This window comes from Hippocampus bargibanti, linkage group LG09 (assembly GCF_051943395.1).
Source record: "Hippocampus bargibanti isolate YZ-2025 linkage group LG09, ASM5194339v1, whole genome shotgun sequence".
NCBI classification, from domain to species: domain Eukaryota; kingdom Metazoa; phylum Chordata; class Actinopteri; order Syngnathiformes; family Syngnathidae; genus Hippocampus; species Hippocampus bargibanti.
The window spans coordinates 13,120,001-13,138,166 of record NC_142742.1 but is presented as its reverse complement, the minus strand read 5'-3'; the positions used below and the strand labels follow the sequence as shown (position 1 = coordinate 13,138,166).

General features: G+C 40.7%; 1 protein-coding gene across 6 annotated transcripts in view; it reads right to left on the bottom strand.

Moving 5' to 3' along the window:
- grhl1 (grainyhead-like transcription factor 1) overlaps positions 1–18,166 on the bottom strand; it is a 41,087-nt gene that overhangs the window by 21,666 nt on the left and 1,255 nt on the right. The window contains exons 1-7 of one of the 6 annotated variants that reach the window (XM_089003765.1): positions 7,155–7,328; positions 2,941–3,130; positions 1,745–1,818; positions 1,078–1,211; positions 937–995; positions 763–858; positions 36–118 (exon numbers count right to left, since the gene is read on the bottom strand). In XM_089003765.1, the coding sequence (XP_088859891.1) occupies positions 36–118; positions 763–858; positions 937–995; positions 1,078–1,211; positions 1,745–1,818; positions 2,941–3,130; positions 7,155–7,174 (656 nt within the window). In that variant the 5' untranslated portion in view covers positions 7,175–7,328. Of the gene's footprint in view, positions 1–35; positions 119–762; positions 996–1,077; positions 1,212–1,744; positions 1,819–2,927; positions 3,131–6,875; positions 7,131–7,154; positions 7,331–18,166 lie in introns of those variants that run through there. The other 5 variants (XM_089003764.1, XM_089003769.1, XM_089003763.1 and 2 more) reach the window with 5 other exon arrangements.

Below are 18,166 nucleotides of genomic sequence, written 5' to 3'. Positions count from 1 at the left end.
TGGTGGGTGACAGATTCTGCAGCGCCATGACTTACCCTGGCACCGTGTCAAACTGACTGTAGTCCTCAGGCGTCATGGAGCCCATACGTAACTGCAGTTCACCCGGGAATGAAAACACCTGTAAAAAGACACACAAAAATAATTAAGTTTACATTAAGAAAATATTTGACAGAAAGACATTTTTAAAAATTCTGAACTAATTTTGGGATATGGTGAATTTTAGACTGTTGTTATATGGGAATTTTAAACTGTTGTTATATAATCTAATCCTTCAAAATGATGAAAAAATAGTTATATACAGTAATACAATAATAGCCAACTCCCTCCAATCCCACATGCACATCTGCCTCCCAATTGTGCACCTGTGCAATGTGCCTTTCTCTTGTCATCATATTTTTTTTTTGCTAATTACTTCCCCAATCAATCTCCTCCTTTGAAGCAAGTTTTTTTTCCCTCTGGCGCTAAACTCCCTCCATGTTTTGTTGGGTTACTCTTTTCTTTTTTGCGGTAAACCCCCTTTGGGTTAAAAACACTAGTTTAGAGTAAGGTATATTGGCTATTGTCGAGGAAAGAGCACAGCACTTTGTGTTGCTGAGACAATGGTATAATAAAAGACTGGGTGCTATTTTTCCATGCTGAAATCAAACTAAAGGAGGCCGAGCCCACCGTCAACTCCACGGGATCGGGTGAAAATGCTATTGTTTGATGAGCCAGATCTGAGAGTGGAAAAGAAGAGGAGGAGTGCAACGGGATTCCACTCACCTCCTGGGAACCATCCTTGAAACTTTCTGAGAAGGTGGAGTCTGGGGGCGTGCGAGATTGAGTGCTGGGGCTGTACTGCACCGAATTGTGGGGCAGCTGCGGGCGGTCAAAAACGCCCACATGACTATCGGTTTCGGCACAACTGTTGGGCACGGTCAAACCGTGGATGGGCACCTCCGTCTTGACGTGCGGGTAATTCTGCAGAGCGGCGATGGACACGGTGACAGTCGTGTCTGAATGAAAGACACGGCACGACAGTGAGATGACGACGGCGCAAAAAGAGGACGTGTAAAAAAGGGGCTCAAGAACACCGACCTGGTGATGGGAACTGATTCCTTTTGTCTTGAGCCAGCTGGAGAATGTTGAAGGGCCCTTTGAGGACTTGAATCCTGTTCTCCATGCTGGTCTCTGGAAGAGGAGAGATGCCATGTGCTGCTTGAATCTGGTGCCTGCAGAAGAAAAATACATTATATACTGGATAGGCCAAAAGTAAACAAACAACTTTTTTAATGTTAGCTATTTTCGAGTAAAAAAAGAATCTCTTGAGTGCCAGGCAATTCAGACAAGTATATAAACACAGAAGTTTGCTTTGCTTTCACTCTTTCCTTTCATCACAAAAATAAACTTGCTTATAATATATTCCATTTATAGGAATCATCAGTAATGTGTGTGTTGATTTCACCAAAATCTTCTGTAATGGACCATGAAAATAAAAACAGAAAAAACAACCCTATTGTAAAAAGACATTACAGTGATTTTGAAATGATTTTTTTTTTTGTTTCGTGATGCCAGAATCAACCAAATAATTTCTCCATCAATTCTCACAAAAAAAACATTGAAGATGGTTTATTGGTTAAGATTTCCATAGACAGCATTAATTTAAATATTGGACACTGAAGAATTACTGGAGACACGGCACACAAAACTGAGAGGAATTCAACAGTCCCGCGACAGCCCATTGTCATTATACGTCAGGCCTTACCTTTTGTTGGGATCCACATCAGAGACCAACGCATCTGGCTTGCCCTGGGTTATTGTTCGTTTTTCCCGGGGCACCTGTAAGCGAGGGTAAACACAGCCGTTGAGCGTCTGACCACATCACATCCCGAGAGGTTGACGTCTTCAGTTACATGTGACGTAGTACGCGCTCTGCCTCACAGATGTTGCACTACGTACGTTGCTTATGGTGGAACCGTGGAAAGAGTTGATTACCCCCCCCCCCCCCCCCCCCCCCCGTCCCCGCTCTCTGTTCACTTTTGATTGAGTGCAAGACCACTGAGATAATGTCAGCTGAGCTGCAGCAGGAAAAGTTGCAGGCATACATCGTTACTAATGTTCTCTTTCGGCAGTGAATTTCAATTCCCACTTCCAGGACACAATGGGTAATTACTCTGTGTAAAGGATCCAATATTAACTCATTCACTGCCCTTCTCGAATTTATTCAGGAATTGAAAATGTGACGTGGAACGTCATTCCGGAATTTGTTCGGGTTTTGGTTTTTCTTGCAGGGGTGCTGTTAAAGCTCCGGTCAGACCTCCAGCAATGTTTTTTCTCTTCCACAAGGGGGCATCATTTGCCTTTTGCACAGTCTCCTTTACTTGCGCCTCCTATTACTCAGAGACCCATATAACTTAGGAATTAACTATTTTTTTCTGATGAAAGAACAGAGTCTAAGGTCTAAGGGGCAGCATTTCCCTTTTGTCCATATTAGCGGTTTGTTCCAGCTTCAGCTGTTGTTAAAGCGCTATATATATCAATATGTATGTACTGTATGGTATTTTGGACAGACGCCCCCATTTCAAGCACCGATAACTCCAGACTATTATAAATTAGGAATTAACTCTTTTTTCTGATGAAAGAAGAGAGTCTAAGGTTTCTGCGCTGAATGTTTATGTAGTCCTAAAACCCAATATTCTGTGGGTCCTGCAATTTGAATGAAAATGACAAAAAAACCCTGGCACTGGAGTGGACACACTTTTGCACATGTCTTGCAGTGAATGAGTTAAGGCAAACAAAATATGTCTTCCTCGACATTTATTGCCACTATGTTACAGTAGTGTGACATATTGGTGAATCATCAACTGCTTTAGACATTGGTCGCAATTTTAGTCAGTGTTAAATAATTGTATACATTTTGGATACATAGCAATTTTTTTGAGAATCACCTGCCAAAGATACCTTATAGTAGTCATAAAGCAGACCCAAAGCGGCGGCGCTGTCTTCGTCCCCATTTATGCTCATCATGGCCTTGGTGGCTGCCGTAAGGGGGTTCTCCAGGAATGACTTCCAGGCTTCATCTTCTGTGGTAAAGGAGCGACGCTGCCCGCCATAGTTGGGGTCGTTCTGCAGGACCAGGACGGCACGCTTGCTGTGAAGGGGGAAAAAAAACAATGCTTCGTCAGAATACATGGATGCGCCTAGAACAGAGGTACCTACCTTTTTTGTGCCGAATACAATATTTTTTTTTGCGAAAGTGAAACTGAGGGCATGCTGCGGCTGAAATGTGCATTAAAAATATTAATATGAATAATATGCATGCCGCAGACACACAAATCACTTTTATTTCCCTCGACACCACAGGTGTCAAATTGTGAAAGGAAATTAAAAAAAAAAATCACAGTGCATCATGAAATTATTTTTTCAGTCGCCAATATACAGCACATTCAGTAAAAAAAAAAAGACTACCCACCCTCGTTGAGGCGGGACAAAGATCAATTTTAAAAATCCATCTTTATCTCACCAGTAATCTGTACATGTGTAAAAACATGAAATTGTTTTGAAAGGTCCGGTAGGAAAAATTTGCAACTCATCATTGCATAAGAATGAAACAATCAAGACAAACTCTTGTTAAATGGGAGTCAGGCAAGTCTTGCATCTTTTGAAGTGCTGTTGATTTAACCTGAATACATTTCAGATGTTCCCATGGGCTTTTTATTATTCCTAGCATAAATGTGATGGTTTTGTACCAATGCTGACTGGTATTTGGAATTGTTCAAAATTCATTCCACCTTCCTGACTGCTATTTGGAAACCTTGTCAAGACCACAGTTCTTGTTAAAAAGTAAAACAGCCCTAAAGCATTATGGTGCCATCATCTAACTTCACTTTAGGTATTGTGTTCTTCTGGTGCCTGTGTCCATCTTTCATTTTGAAGTTTGGATAAAAAAAAATCCATCTTACTTTGATCAGACTACATCACATTACGCTGCATAAGGGAGAATCCAAGTTTCTGTTTCATCTGTCTTGCAACCTTTCCTCACAACCAAGACCAATGAAAACAACACGAGTTTTTACCATACAGTCCCTTGAGATCTTTACTTCTTTTGATCAAACTTTGAGGGATCTACCGGTCTAGTTAATATCACCATTTTCTCCATTTAAGTCATTCACTGCCAGACGATGTGCAAAAATGTCTCCACTGCAATGCCAGGGATTTTGTCATTGTCACTTGAATTCCAGGACCCACAGAATATTGAGTTTTAGGAGTACATAAACATTCAATGCAGCGTGAGAAACCTCGCTTCTTTCATCAGAAAAAAAGAGTTAATTCCTAAATTATATGGGTCTGGAGTTATATGAGCTTGAAATGAGGGCGGCTGTCCAAACTACAATGCAATACATACATATTGGTTTATATAGCACTTTAACAACAGCTGAAGCTGGAACAAAGCGCTAACATGTAAAAAAGGGAAATGCTGCCCCTGGTGGAAAAGAAAAAAAACATTGCCAGAAGCCATGGCCAGCACTTTATCGGCAACCAAAAAACAAAACCCGAACAAATTCAGTAATGGGACTCCACGTCTTATTTTCAATTCCTGAATAAATTTGTGCATGGCAGTGAATGAGTTAATAAAGACTGTTTTAACTGTGTTCAATGGTGTTTTGGTAATGCACTGAGAATTACTATTTTGTTCTGATTCGCTTGACTGACACCTTTGAAGAATGACATGTGGAAACTTCGTGTCAGGAAAAGCCTACTGTAATTCCTTAACTTTATTTGGGGTAAAAGAGATACACTTTCAATGAGGACAGGTGTGTGCTGACATTTGTATATTGAGTTAAGTCTGAACACAGCGTTTGAATTTTTTAAGGTGTGCACAGCATTATTTTACTTGTTAATTTTTTTACCTGCCATTTTTATTTTTCACCAGGCGTTTGAATGTGAACGGCTATTTATTTATAGAAAAATGGATGGAGCCCATCCTTCTCTTTCATCTTCCCGGGGATTAACACATCGTATCAATCACATACTTGTCTCAAAACAGTCACACTTGAAAAAGAAAGAGTTCTTTATCTGTAGGACCAGTTCTTCAGGATCTTCTATGATTGTGCAACAAATCTTAGCTGTGGAACGGCCGATGCACCTTGAGAAAAGATGCTCTACAGGCTTGTCCAGTGCGACAACTGGGGCGCTGCCACCTGATTGGTCCACACACCTACCGCAGGTGATGCATCCGACCCAGCCACATTCTTGCGTTCTAACAACTTTTGTTTGTGAGTAGATGACGACAAACTGGAAAATGACAACCACTGTGCGTTTCGACGCACCCTGGTGTCTTCATCTTGCTCCTCCACCCCCTGCTGCTTTGTAAACACAACTACTGAATATTTGGATATAGCGTGCGTGTTCGAAGCCCCTTTGGCTTGTTGTGTCATCACTGTGAGCCTCTAAGCTCTAAACTTAACGTTCTCAGAATCAAGATGAAAATAAAACACCCATCAACATGTTGGAAAATATTGGACTCAGGCCTGTTTGCACAGCATATATTTACTCATGTTAACAGTAATGACGAGCCTTTGGTAGCATTATTGGTTTCTCGTTGAGTTGAAACTTTTCAGCAGGGGTGGGTAACTTGCTGACCTAAAGATCATTTGATCTGAAAATAAATGTGAACATTTGTTTAAAAAGACAAAGACAAAAATCTATCAATTTTCTCTGGGTGACAGCCTAGCGATGCTTGAATTTGATGTGAAAGAACTCGAGAACCCTGACTTCAAACCCATCAAACACCATCTTACCACCAACAAGACATTGAGCTACAGAAAGCAATTGTATGATCAAATCTATTCCTAAGATGAATGGAACAAACCAAAGAAGTCTTAACTTACTTAACTTCTGGGAAAACATAATTAACATTCCACATGACAAAAAAGAGGCCAAAATGCTAACTATTGACCAGTCCAAAACTATTTAGCCTCCTAAAAATACTCATATACAGTACATACAGAGTAAATAGTATAATGTGAATAATAATTGTTGTATTAATCTGAAACCGCATGTCAAAAGGATAAAGGTCCCTCACCCCACTTCTATCAACCATTTTGAACACCACCACCAACAAACGATCATGTGGCTCAGTTTCTATGCATAGTATCTACAACAAATGCTTCCTTTTCCGTCTCTATTGTTCATGCAAAGTGATCATTAGTAATCCTAGCTCTAATTGTGCCTTCTATCAAAACACGGCCTGATAAAAAGCACGATTGAGGGGAAACCACACTCTTGAGAAAATGTAATTCACAACGAAAAGAAATCGTTTTAATGTGTTAAATTGTGCTTTGCATTTAATGAAATAATTAGAAAACTTAAAAGTTGAAAGAAAAGTTGGCAAAACTATTCTCAAACGACCCCCGTGCTTGCTTACATTGTTGTTGTTGAGCCAACGCCTAGCAGGTGTACAGTTTCATTCCAAAAGTGTTCTTGCCCTCATGAGAAAGAAAAATATTAAAATGATGAACTAAGCATCTTTGGCATTGAGAGAAAAAACGCTGCTATTTGAATATGGTAGTCAGAAAGTGATGACTTTTACACGTGCAATGTGAGGACGGTTGGTGTGACATCATACCCCCTGCAGTTTATTCCTGAACAAACATCATTAGGACTAAACATATAATAGGTCCCAACTGTTGAATGCTCTGGGCAAAATCAAACAACCCAAAATGAACAAAACAGCCATCACCCTCACGGGACAGTCGTCTTTCTTTCTTTATTCTGATTATTCAAACTGGCGCCTGTGCTCTCACAACAGGTGAGAATGCACCTGTATAGGATCCAGCATGACAGGTGAATCACTTTCGACACATGACAGGAGGTGTCTGTATCTGAAAACTTACCATTAGCAACAAGATAAAATAGAAATAATCCTAAAGAGCCATTATTGACAGCCGTGGTGCGTTCACGGTAAACTTTATAAAATAAGAAAAAACACGTCGCTGGAGAAGCAGCTGGTCAGATGTCAGCCAAAATGGACGTTTCACCTCCAAGGCGAGAGGACGGGAAATGTTTCGGGGGGAAAATGCCAAATGTCCACAAAAGTCGTTATTAAGTGTGGCTATTAAGTGCAAGGCTGTTTGTTGTGAGCACTCGAGAGTGGCGAGGCCAGGACAACTTACTTGTCATGCTCCTGTGACATCTCGGTCGGTCGAACTGGACTTTCTAGTTGGTACTGAAAATCCGATCCGTCTTCTTTTAAGCGTGGAAAAACGGCGCCGCGAACGTTTGGATGAGGGCAGAGGCAACAAACAAGATGTCCCCGGCGGAGTAGAACGGGTTTTGTCGGCTCGACTCGCTTTTTTTGGGGGGGCATTACTGAGATATCGAGGCCGGTTTTACCTATGAAGGCGACACGGATTGGATTACAGGTGTTCGGGGGGCGGGGCCACTATGTCAATTACCCCTTCCGTGGCCCCGATTGGCTGAGTCGGAACCCTTCTCGATTCATAACAATAAACCGGCAGCAATAATGTCAAGTGAGATTTGACAGTTGTGTTTTAAAATGGTGCGGGCGCGTCTGCCTCACAATGCAATGAGGTCAGGGTTCGGTTCCTAGTCGCGGCCTTCCCCTGTGTTTGACTTTTTTTCATCCGGGTACTCTGGTATCCTCCCACATTCCAAAAAAAATATGCACAGTAGGTTAATTGAACACTATAATTGTGCCTTGGAGTGAATGTGAGTGTTGTTGGTTGTCTATGTATACTCTGCAATTGGCTGGCAAACAGTTCAGGGTGGACAGTGTCAGCGGCATGAAGGGAGCTTGGCAAGGCACCAACACACCCACGACTCTCATAAGGATAAAGTGGTTCAGATGATGGAAGCATGGGTGTTTTTTTAAACGGTACGGTCATCTTTAAAGTCATTATTATGTATTAATAAACATATTAAAGCAGCAAAATGTTATTAAAAATGGTCTCTCGTCCATACATCCAAGACATCAGTAAGTGTTCTACTAGATTAGTCGATTATTATTTTCTGAACTACTACAAGGAGTAATTACTTGTACCATTGAATTGTTTTTAGTGTTAAATTCTAATAGTCTCAATGTGACACTACAGAGCAGACAAATGGTAATTTCTAATATTGTGTTGCAGTTTCATTCAACCTCTGTTTTCCATACCATTTGTCCTGTTTGGATTTAACTCAACTGAACAATGGAATCACAACACATTTAGACTGAAGTGAGCCCTGAACCCCAAGTAAAATGTGGTGTCATACTGCACCCCAACTTTGCAGCGTAGATTATCACCCTCCTACAGTTAAAGCAGCATGCAAAACTGCCAAGACTCATGAAATATTGCAAATTGCATAGTGAATTAGCATGCATCCAAATAAGGGGGTGGGTTCAAGGTGAGTTGAGCGGAAGGGAAGAAAAATAATGAAATGCCTCTCAAACTAATTTGTTTATTTTTGTTCCTCTAAAACAGCTAATTGTGGGTCACGATGAGATCTAAATAAATATAGTACATTAAAAATCCCACAGGCTAAGATAAAAAGCAATGCACTAGGTGTAAACAAATAGCTTTGTTGGAGACAAAAGGACCTTAGGAGATGCTATCAGCGAAACCTCCCATACAACACACACACGCACATCACACACGCATACCCACTCAAACACACTCAAGCACCCACACATTGGGATAGAAACTACCTGTCACCCCCCTTGACAAACTCGCCCAAACCTCGAGCTCCTGAATCCTGCTTTACTGTTTATACATCTCCGGGGAAAGACACCTGTTTCTCTTGGACCTTGTGTTTGCATTGAGGACATGGGACAGGAAGGATGGATACAACGGCATATGTGGGAGGGAGGTGTGGTTCTTTGGGATAACTGGGAATATAAAGCCTTCTTCCTGATGGTGGTGGGTCATCTGGATGCTCACTCGACACCGTCCAGCGTGGAAACTTATGGTTGAACTGAGTCAATGCAAGGCCATTCTTCGAGCACAACAGCCATGGTCCGATCTGTGGGTGATTTGGTCTGCTTCAAGAGACTTAGAAAAAAAACCCTCTTTAGGTCATCAAAGACTGAAAGAAAATTTACCCCTGAAATTTGGGTGCCCCTATATCTTTGCTCACACATGATGTAAATATTGTTATATTTTAATGATTGACTTCATTTGAATCCCTATTATTATATTGCTGCCCTCAGAGGACACAATCGAGGCTCTTAGTGAGCATGTTCGTATAGGGCGTTGGAGGATTAAATGGTTTTGCCTCCCCCACCCCCCACCCCCCTACAGACACACACACCCCTACCCATTTAAGTATAGGGTGTGTATCTATATAGGAAGTCCTGGACGGTTTCAGTTGCTTCACTCTTTTTTTTTTTGCACCAGTTCTTCATTTGCTCTCATGTGAAACTCTCCTTTACAGTGTGCCCAAGGTACTTTTCTAGCTTCATCCTTGTTTGCTGTACAAACATTTTGCATCAGCCTAAATTGTACAATTTGAAAGCAGATCTCATCACCCTGGAGAATAGTGGTTTTATATTCATTCTGTTATTGTAAAAAAACATTGTCCATTTCATTCTGTTATACATTTCATGTTTATGAGTGTTGTAGTTTGCTTTCTCAAACTCGCACATAAAACACTTCATTTTATGTGGAGGCAAAAAAAAAACCGAATGCTGTAATTCAACAAATAGTATCAATTTCTCTGGCGGGTACTGTTGTTTTGGTTAATAACCAAGGCTAAATGGTATCAACAGTTAACTCCCATATGTGAGTTGAATATTTGTGATACTGATGTGCGATCATAAGATTAAAAACTTTTTTTTAATGAGAGGAAATTGGAAGAAATTCATTTTGAGTAATTAGCAGCAAATTGGAGTGCAGACCACGTTTTCGGCTGAATTTACACATGCAACTCTACATGTCAAGTCAGCCGTTTAAATACAACTCTTGATGCTTCAATTCAAGTTCACCGTGTGTCAGAAAGTAAGACATACTTAGTCGGTGTTTCACCACCTGAAGCCATGAGACAAATGCCATGAGACAAATCTCCTGACAGGAAGAGGTAGAGAAATACAAACATGCTTTACAAGACAAAGAACATACAGTGTACAGTATAGATGCACTAAACCTTTTCTTTTTCTTGTTCTCCTTCACGTTCACTTTCTTCTTCTTTTACTATTCCTGTCAGTTCTTTCCTTTCAGCGTTCGCCACAATTAATCAGGTTCTCCAGACTCTGTTTTGTGACTCCTCTTCTCTCACAGCAGCTACTCTCAAATCCTCTTTCACTACACCCATAAACTTCATTTTTGGTCCTTCTGTTGGCCTCCTGTCTGGCATTTCAAGACTCAGGATCCTTCTCCCAATATTTTCCCTCTCTCTCTGTCTCCTCTGGAATTGTCCAAACTATCTCAGTCTAGCCTCTCTGACGTTGTCTCCAAAACCTCTTAATGGGTTGAAAGTGATCGTTCGTTCCTGGTTCATGGCTTCTCAGGGTGTTGATAGCAGAGGATGGTTAAATCTGCAGGAAGCCAGGTGTTGAACAGGATAAGTTAGTTTAATCTTGTAGACAGCAGGGGCATCGTGGGCCCGGCTGAGAAGGGACAGAAAGAAAAGAGGAAAGAGGAAGAGCCCGAAAGACCGCTGGGAGAGCATTTATGAGACGAACATAATAGGATGTGATGTAATAGGATGTGACATCATGTAAAGGAAGGCAGGATATGACGTATCATGAAGTCCAAAACGTAAACAAACGATGCAAAAAGATGTTTAAAGATGTTCGTATTGCGAATTAGCCCAATACCTCTAATGTGAATTGTTCCTCTGATTTACCCATTTCTGATCATTTCCAACCTGTTCACCCCCAAAGAGAACCTCTACATCTTCACCTCTGCTATTTCCAGCTTTGCTTCCTGTCTGCAGTCCAAACATAATGGCTGATCTCATCATGATTTTATATACCTTTCCTTTCACCTTATCTGAAACTCTTCTATCACACATCACATCTGACACTTTTCTCTAGCTGTTCCAGCCTACCTGTATGCGCTTCTTCACCTCTTTTCCACACTCTCCATTGACCTGGACAGTTGACCCCAAGTACTTAAAATCATCCACCTTCTTTATCGCTTCTCTCTGCAACCTCACTCTTGTTCTTGGGTTCCACTCATTCACAGAAATGCACTCCGTCTTGCTGAGACTGACCTTCCTTCATCTCCTTTCCAGGGCAAACCTCCACCTCAAGTTCCCTGCTTTCGTGACAGATCACAAGGTCATCTGAAAACATCTTAGTCCACAGATATTCCTGTCTAACATATATCTATCAGCATGTCCATCACCATAGTGAATAAGGAGGGTCTGTCTTGCAGTCATCATACATGTCCTGCATCACTCTGACATACTTTTCTGTGACTACGGAATTCCTCATGCAATACCACAGTTCTTCTCTGGCCTCCCTTTCCTACGCTTTCTCAAAATCTCCGAAGTCAAAATGCAGTTCCCTCTGATGTTCTCTGCACTTCTCTATCAGCATCCTTAAAGCAAACACAACATCTGTCATACTCTTTTTTGGCATGAAACCATACTGTTTTTCACAAATGCTCACTTCTACTATAAGTCTACCTTCAACTACTCTTTCCCATAGTTTCAATGTATGCAACCACCGTTGAGATAAACAAGGCGAGAAAACACGTAAAAGAGAATGCAAACCTTCTCTAATTCCAAAATCTATCATCATTCATACAACCTGGTAAACTAGACATTCTTCTATGTTGTTGGTAGCCCCCCCCCCCATCAAAGTTCGATATTAAATGTGGGTTATTTTTAACTTCAGAGTGTATTGCGGTAGGTAGGAAGCCACAATCTGTTCCAAAAGTAGCTCACCAGTGGTGGAATATTGTCATTTCCTTGTCATGTGGTAGAAGTGATCATTTGAAAATGTGGGATTTATAGGAATACTGTAGTCTTGGGCCTTGACATTTATCAAGCTAACATTTACGACATCAAAGATGGGTGTCACCAAAAATCAACCAAACATGTTTTATTGCAGTTTCCACGGACTCATTTTACATCTTCCCGATGCGGTGCAGGGTGATGCAATTCCAACTGTCTGTGCCTCCCTCCTCTTTTTCATCTCTATTTATCTTTACTCCCTCATCCTGGAAGACAGTTGCTTTTTAAAGACCCCCCCCCCCACTGTGGCTACTCGCTCTAACCGGGATGTAAATAACATGCAAATCCACTTCTCTGGTGTGTTCTGACCTGTTTGAGATGTATAAGTGGGTTGAGACCGTTAGCTCTTCAGCAGACTTACATACAGCCGGAGAAGTGCTTGTTGGCTAAACAATAAAGAAACAGCTCAGTAGTGTGTGTGTGTGTGTGTGTGTGTGTGTGTGTGTGTGCGCGTGTGTGTGTGTGTGTGTGTGTGTGTGTGTGTGTGTGTGTGTGTGTGTGTGTGTGTGTGTGCGTGTGCTTGCGTGTGTGTGTGTGTGTGTGTGTGTGTGTGTGTGTGTGTGTGTGTGTGTGTGTGTGTGTGTGTGTGCGTGCGTGTGTGTGTGTGTGTGTGTGTGTGTGCATGTGTGTGCGTGTGTGTGTGTGTGTGTGTGTGTGTGCGTGTGTTTGCGTGTGCGTGTCCGTGTGTGCGTGTGTGTGTGTGTGTGTGTGTGTCGTTTGTTGACTTTCAATACCATTCGTTAAAGTGATTATTATTCACATTTCATTGACTCCCCCCTCCCCAGACACACACACACATCTGATTTTCAAATATCCATTTATTCACATTGTGGGACTGTCCTCTCTCCTCTGTAACTGCTGATTGTCTCATGGACTTGTCTGTGTCTCTTACATCATCCGTTTCATCGGGCCTCTGTTTAAACTCGGGTCCAAACCAGATTATGCTCACAAGGTTTTGGAGTGTTTTGCTGAAGTGCTTTGATGCTATCTCGCTCTTCATAATGATGACACTCAAAACAGTTAGAGGCACTGAAGGCACCACAGACCCGTATTCTTCTCCCTAACACAGAAACACACACACATGCACACACACGCACACACACGCACACACACACACAAACACACGCATCCACGTACAGTGATACACCCACTCATGCACGTGTTATGAAGAAGCTCCCAGGTGTTGTGGGATTTTGGGATTTTTAATGGAGTGTTTGTGTGTGTGTTTTGCTTTACAACATAGATCATGTTTGACCGGAGAGCTGTGAACACTGCCTGCCATTCACAACAACTGTCTTGTTATGTTATGTTCACAACATAAAGCCAGGCACCAAAATTGATTGTTATGCAGTAAAAGCATTGTTATGTTTTATTTTTTTTCGTTTTTTTGTTCCTTGGAAGTAAAGTGTTTTTTTAATGACCGGTATATTTGTTGTTTTTGTTGCCATTAAATCATGTTCATATAGTACAAGTTGAAAGTTTGGACTCATTCAAAATCATGACAAACTGAATTACACTGGATGTTATATGTGTTTTTGTTTGTTTGTTTGTTTTGTTTTTGTAATAGAAACTCAAATTTGGTGTTCCAAATAAAATTATATCCCCGTCCCCCGCCCTCCAAACGCTCCACTGGCTCCTGCTCACTCCAAAAATTGACTACAAAATACTTCTTTTTACATTTAAAGCCATCCATAACCTTGACCCCCCCCCCCCATACCTATCTGACCTTCAAATTTCTGTTCCCTCTCATTCCCTCAGATCATGATCCTCCTTCCACCTCTGTGTCCCCCATGCCCGTTTCAGCATGTTGGGGGACAGGGCTTTCCTCCCAACATCCATAACATTGATTCATTTCCCCCTTTCAAATCCCATCCCAAATCCACCTATTTAAAATTGCATTCTCTGTCTACTTTTATCTTCTGTTTCTATTCATAATTTTTTCTATGGTTTTATTTATGTGCCTGTTTTGTGATTGTAATGTAGAGTGTCCTTGAGAGCTTTGAAAGGCGCTTATAAATAAAACGTATTATTATTATTATTATTATTATTATTATTATTATTATTATTATTATTATTATTATTATTATTATTATTATTATTATTATTATTAGTAGTAGTAGTAGTAGTAGTAGTAGTAGTAGTAGTACAGTAAAGTCTCGTTATATCGATATCGGTTATATCGTTAGTACTGCTTATTACGATACTATTTCTATGAACGCAAGGAGAAAATTTACATGCCACAGGATCGGATATATCCATAGTCCGGTTATATCGATATTTTTTCCGACTCCCGAGAATATCGATATAACGAGACTTTACTGTATTATTAGTAGTAGTAGTATACACTCAGCGGGCCGAGTGACCATGAGAAGGACAATCCGATTGATTCTCAACCTGAGCCCAAAAAGGGTGTACTCTTCATCCATCCATCCATCTAACCATATTTTTTCATAACATATTTTTTCCGATCATGTTTTTCCTATTTCATACCATGTGACTGGTTGCCATCCAATCATAGCTGAAAAAAATGAAAAACTACCGTATTTTCCGGTGTATACGACGCACCCTCAATGAAAGGTGTTTTTCAAACTTTTCCATATAGTACTGTATAAGGCTTACCGGAGTAAAAGGATCAGAATCAAAAAGCCTTTAATCTTCCCACAATTGGAAAACTCGCATTTCACAGCAGCAATTTGAAAGGAGTGAAAAGATAAAAAAAACAAGATATTCTAAGCAAAATAAAAAATGTGAGAAGACTGAATAAAAAATGTCAGAAGACTGAATAAGGCACACCTTCAATGAATGAAAAAATATAATGTAAACATTTTCCATATCAGAATCAGAATCAGAATCAGAATAATCTTTATTGCCAAGTATGTAGAACACACAAGGAATTTGTTTCCGGTAGAACACGCTGCACTAGTATCGTCGTCAAAAAAAACTGCTAAGTGGCACTATACAGTTCCATTTTGGCTACTGTTGAAAGAGTTCAAAGAGTTAATGGCTTGGGGGAAGAAGCTCTTTAAATGTCTGCTGGATTTGGTGCGCATGGATCGGTAGCGCCTGCCTGAGGGGAGTAGCTGGAAAAGGTGGTGGGCAGGGTGCGGAGGGTCCGGTAGGAGTTTCCGCGCCCTAGTTTGGATTCTTGCAGTGTGCAAGTCCTCGAGAGTGGGTAGGGCGGTGCCAATGATTTTTTCCGCCGTCTTAACTGTCCGTTGAAGTCGGATTTTGTCCATTTTTGTGGCGGCCCCGAACCAAACGGTGATGGAAGAAATATGTAAGGCATATTACATTATAAGGTGCTAGAGTAGAGGCTGGAGTTATGCACTATTTCTTCTATAGAGGGAAATTGAGTCGGTGGGTGCTGACAGTATTTACGACGTGTTGTGGCTCAATATTATTTCACACATAAGGCGCAGAGTCATCTTTTGAAGAAAATCAAGGCTTTTGGGTGCGCCTTATATACCGGAAAATACGGTGACTGAAGCAAAATTTAACAATGACCACAATTCATTCCAATGAACTCATGAGGTTTCAGACTCATAAAGGCTGTCTTAGTGAACTGGTGATCAACATGTCATTAAGCTTGCGTGTGATCTCAATGGTTTAATTTACATCCTTCAGCATTTTGGTCAGCCATGTCCTTTCAGGCTCACACATTTTCATGGGCAAATACCACAATGTTTGACATTAAATTATTATAAAAATACGACCTTTTGCACATACTATCTTTCCATCTTTCTTCACGCTTCTCTATTCACTTGACAAAGAAGCCATGCCTTCCTTTTTTAAATGAGTTTCTCAAAACGAAGCGGACCAACCGGCTGGCAGAGGAATGTCGGCAAACACAACGTGCAACATTCCTGCGTAACTGTGGACGCTCCGAGTTGTTGTTTTAACACACAATCATGGAGAAAGTTGCCACTTGAGTTTTTACACGAACATCACACGGAAAGTTTGATTTTCAAAAAGAATCTTGACGTCATGTTAGTCACAGTTTCAACCTAACCGGCAATTATCGATCCATTGGGACAATTTCAACAAAATAACATTCACACTCACATTTAGTCTTCATTTAAATCAAAATGTATTCAAATGTTTTTGGAATCTGGGTGGATTATTTGAACTCTACATACGGTTGTTGTTGTGTCCATTATACCAGTGACGTGCAGTCAGGGGAGGCAGGTGAGGCCATGTCATCATGGAAATATCAAATGACAAAATTAATTAAACAGTTAAACATATATTTAAAAACAGTTAAACATTTATTTAGTGATTAGTACTTTAACATTCTTTTCCATTTAACTTCACCATTTTTGTCAATGAAAAGGTTTCTTCAGCCGTCATCTGTACTTTTTTTGTGTCGGACGTTTCGCTTCTTATCCAAGAAACTTCGTCAGCAAACTAAAGTCTTACTGATAGTTTAGGCCCTATATATATATATCCCTACTGTCCAGACATGGCGGTGCCAGACTCTGCTATGATAGGTCCCTACTCTCAGGTTGGGGGGAGCAGAGGACTACCGACTGCAGCTGCTCCATTGATAGTTCCTGTCGTTCTGACTAACGACTGGCCTGATTGCCCCATCTCGACCGGTATCACCTCATCAGTATTACTAATCCTATGTTGCCTAAGCAGGCTATTGTATGAACGATCCAAATTGAACCTCACCCCACCAAACCGGTTGAATGAAGGATTTAGTTGTTTTATGAAAATCTCTTCTTTTACTCCCCTTTCAAACCATCTATGTTATTTCGCTAAGATTTTAACCTCATTGTCGTCAAATTAGTGGTTGTTAGCTTTTAGCTTTATCAACATCGCAGGGATAATACTAGTGGGCCTCAATCGGCAGTACATATGCACCTAAAAGCTAGCAGAATAATAGAATTAGTGACAGCAATAATAATAGAATAATAGAATTAGTGACAGCAAGCTACAGTAAATAGATAGTAAATTAAGTGCAACAATCCAGCCATTTTTTCGTGTTGCTTGGCATTATTTTCAGAATGGTGGATTACATATCTAAATTGAAATAATTTTCTAAAGTGGACTTTCAATCGAAGCAGGAGATAATACAGTAAAGTCTTGTTATATCGATATCGGATATATCGATAGTCCCGGTTATATCGATACTATTTCTATGCACGCACGGAGAAAATTACATGCAAACAGGGTCGGATATATCGATAGTCCCGGTTATATCGATATTTTTTCGGACTCCCTTGAATATCGATATAACGAGACTTTACTGTAATTAAAGGAAGACCAACACCGGACTGTATAGCTCACAAACGGTGAGGGATGAATGTAAATCTCCTGGACAGCTTCTCAGCTTTTTGGCCAAGAAGGATCTCATTGAAACTATTCCTGAAGCGACAAAGTTGCTCCAGCTCGTGCTCACTGTTCCAGCTACTACAGCAACGGTGGAGCGGTCATTCTCAGCACAAAAGACTGAAAACATACAGTCGGAACAGGACTGATCAAGGACGACTTTCTTCACTGGCAGTGATCTCCATTGAGACAGAGAGACTTGGACTTCATTTATAAGTAAAGGTAACACGATAATGACGATTTTTTAATTCTTTTTTTCTATGCTACAGTTTTTATACAGTATATAAAGAATGCTGACATGACATTTTAAACAAAACGCGTTAACCTTTGCTAATCAAATGTTGAATAAGCTACTCTGTGGAGTTCATATGTCTGTAAATCTGACTGTGATGACGTCAGTGCCTCAACAGCCATGAACCTCACCGCACGTCACTGCATTATACTCTCGTCCCTCCCTCAGCCGCTCAAGTTTTGTTTCCAATTTTATGTCTATATACCGACACTCCAATCTATTCTGTGTCTCCATCTCAACCCAAGTGACAGAGATATGACTGTCACGTCACAGAGTCTGCTTTTGTTCAAGGTCTCTTCATAGAGGGGATGATTTCTGATGTGGGATTCCAAAGGTTCTCAAAAAGCAATTAGGAGCTGGAGGAGTTTTTCGGGAAGATGGGGTATGAAAGGAAATAAGAGATTTAGGGATTTTCTGAAAATAAAAATATGGCAAAAGGTATGGCAAATTAAAACTTTACAAGTTTTGCCCTAGACTGCCCTATATGTATTATACAGGTGACAATGAATATAGGGATTTATAGAACAAACGTGGCATAATGCAGGGTGTGTGACAGGTTGCTTAATTTAGGTTTGATTCAGAGTTTATCAAATAGAGGAGTAGCTT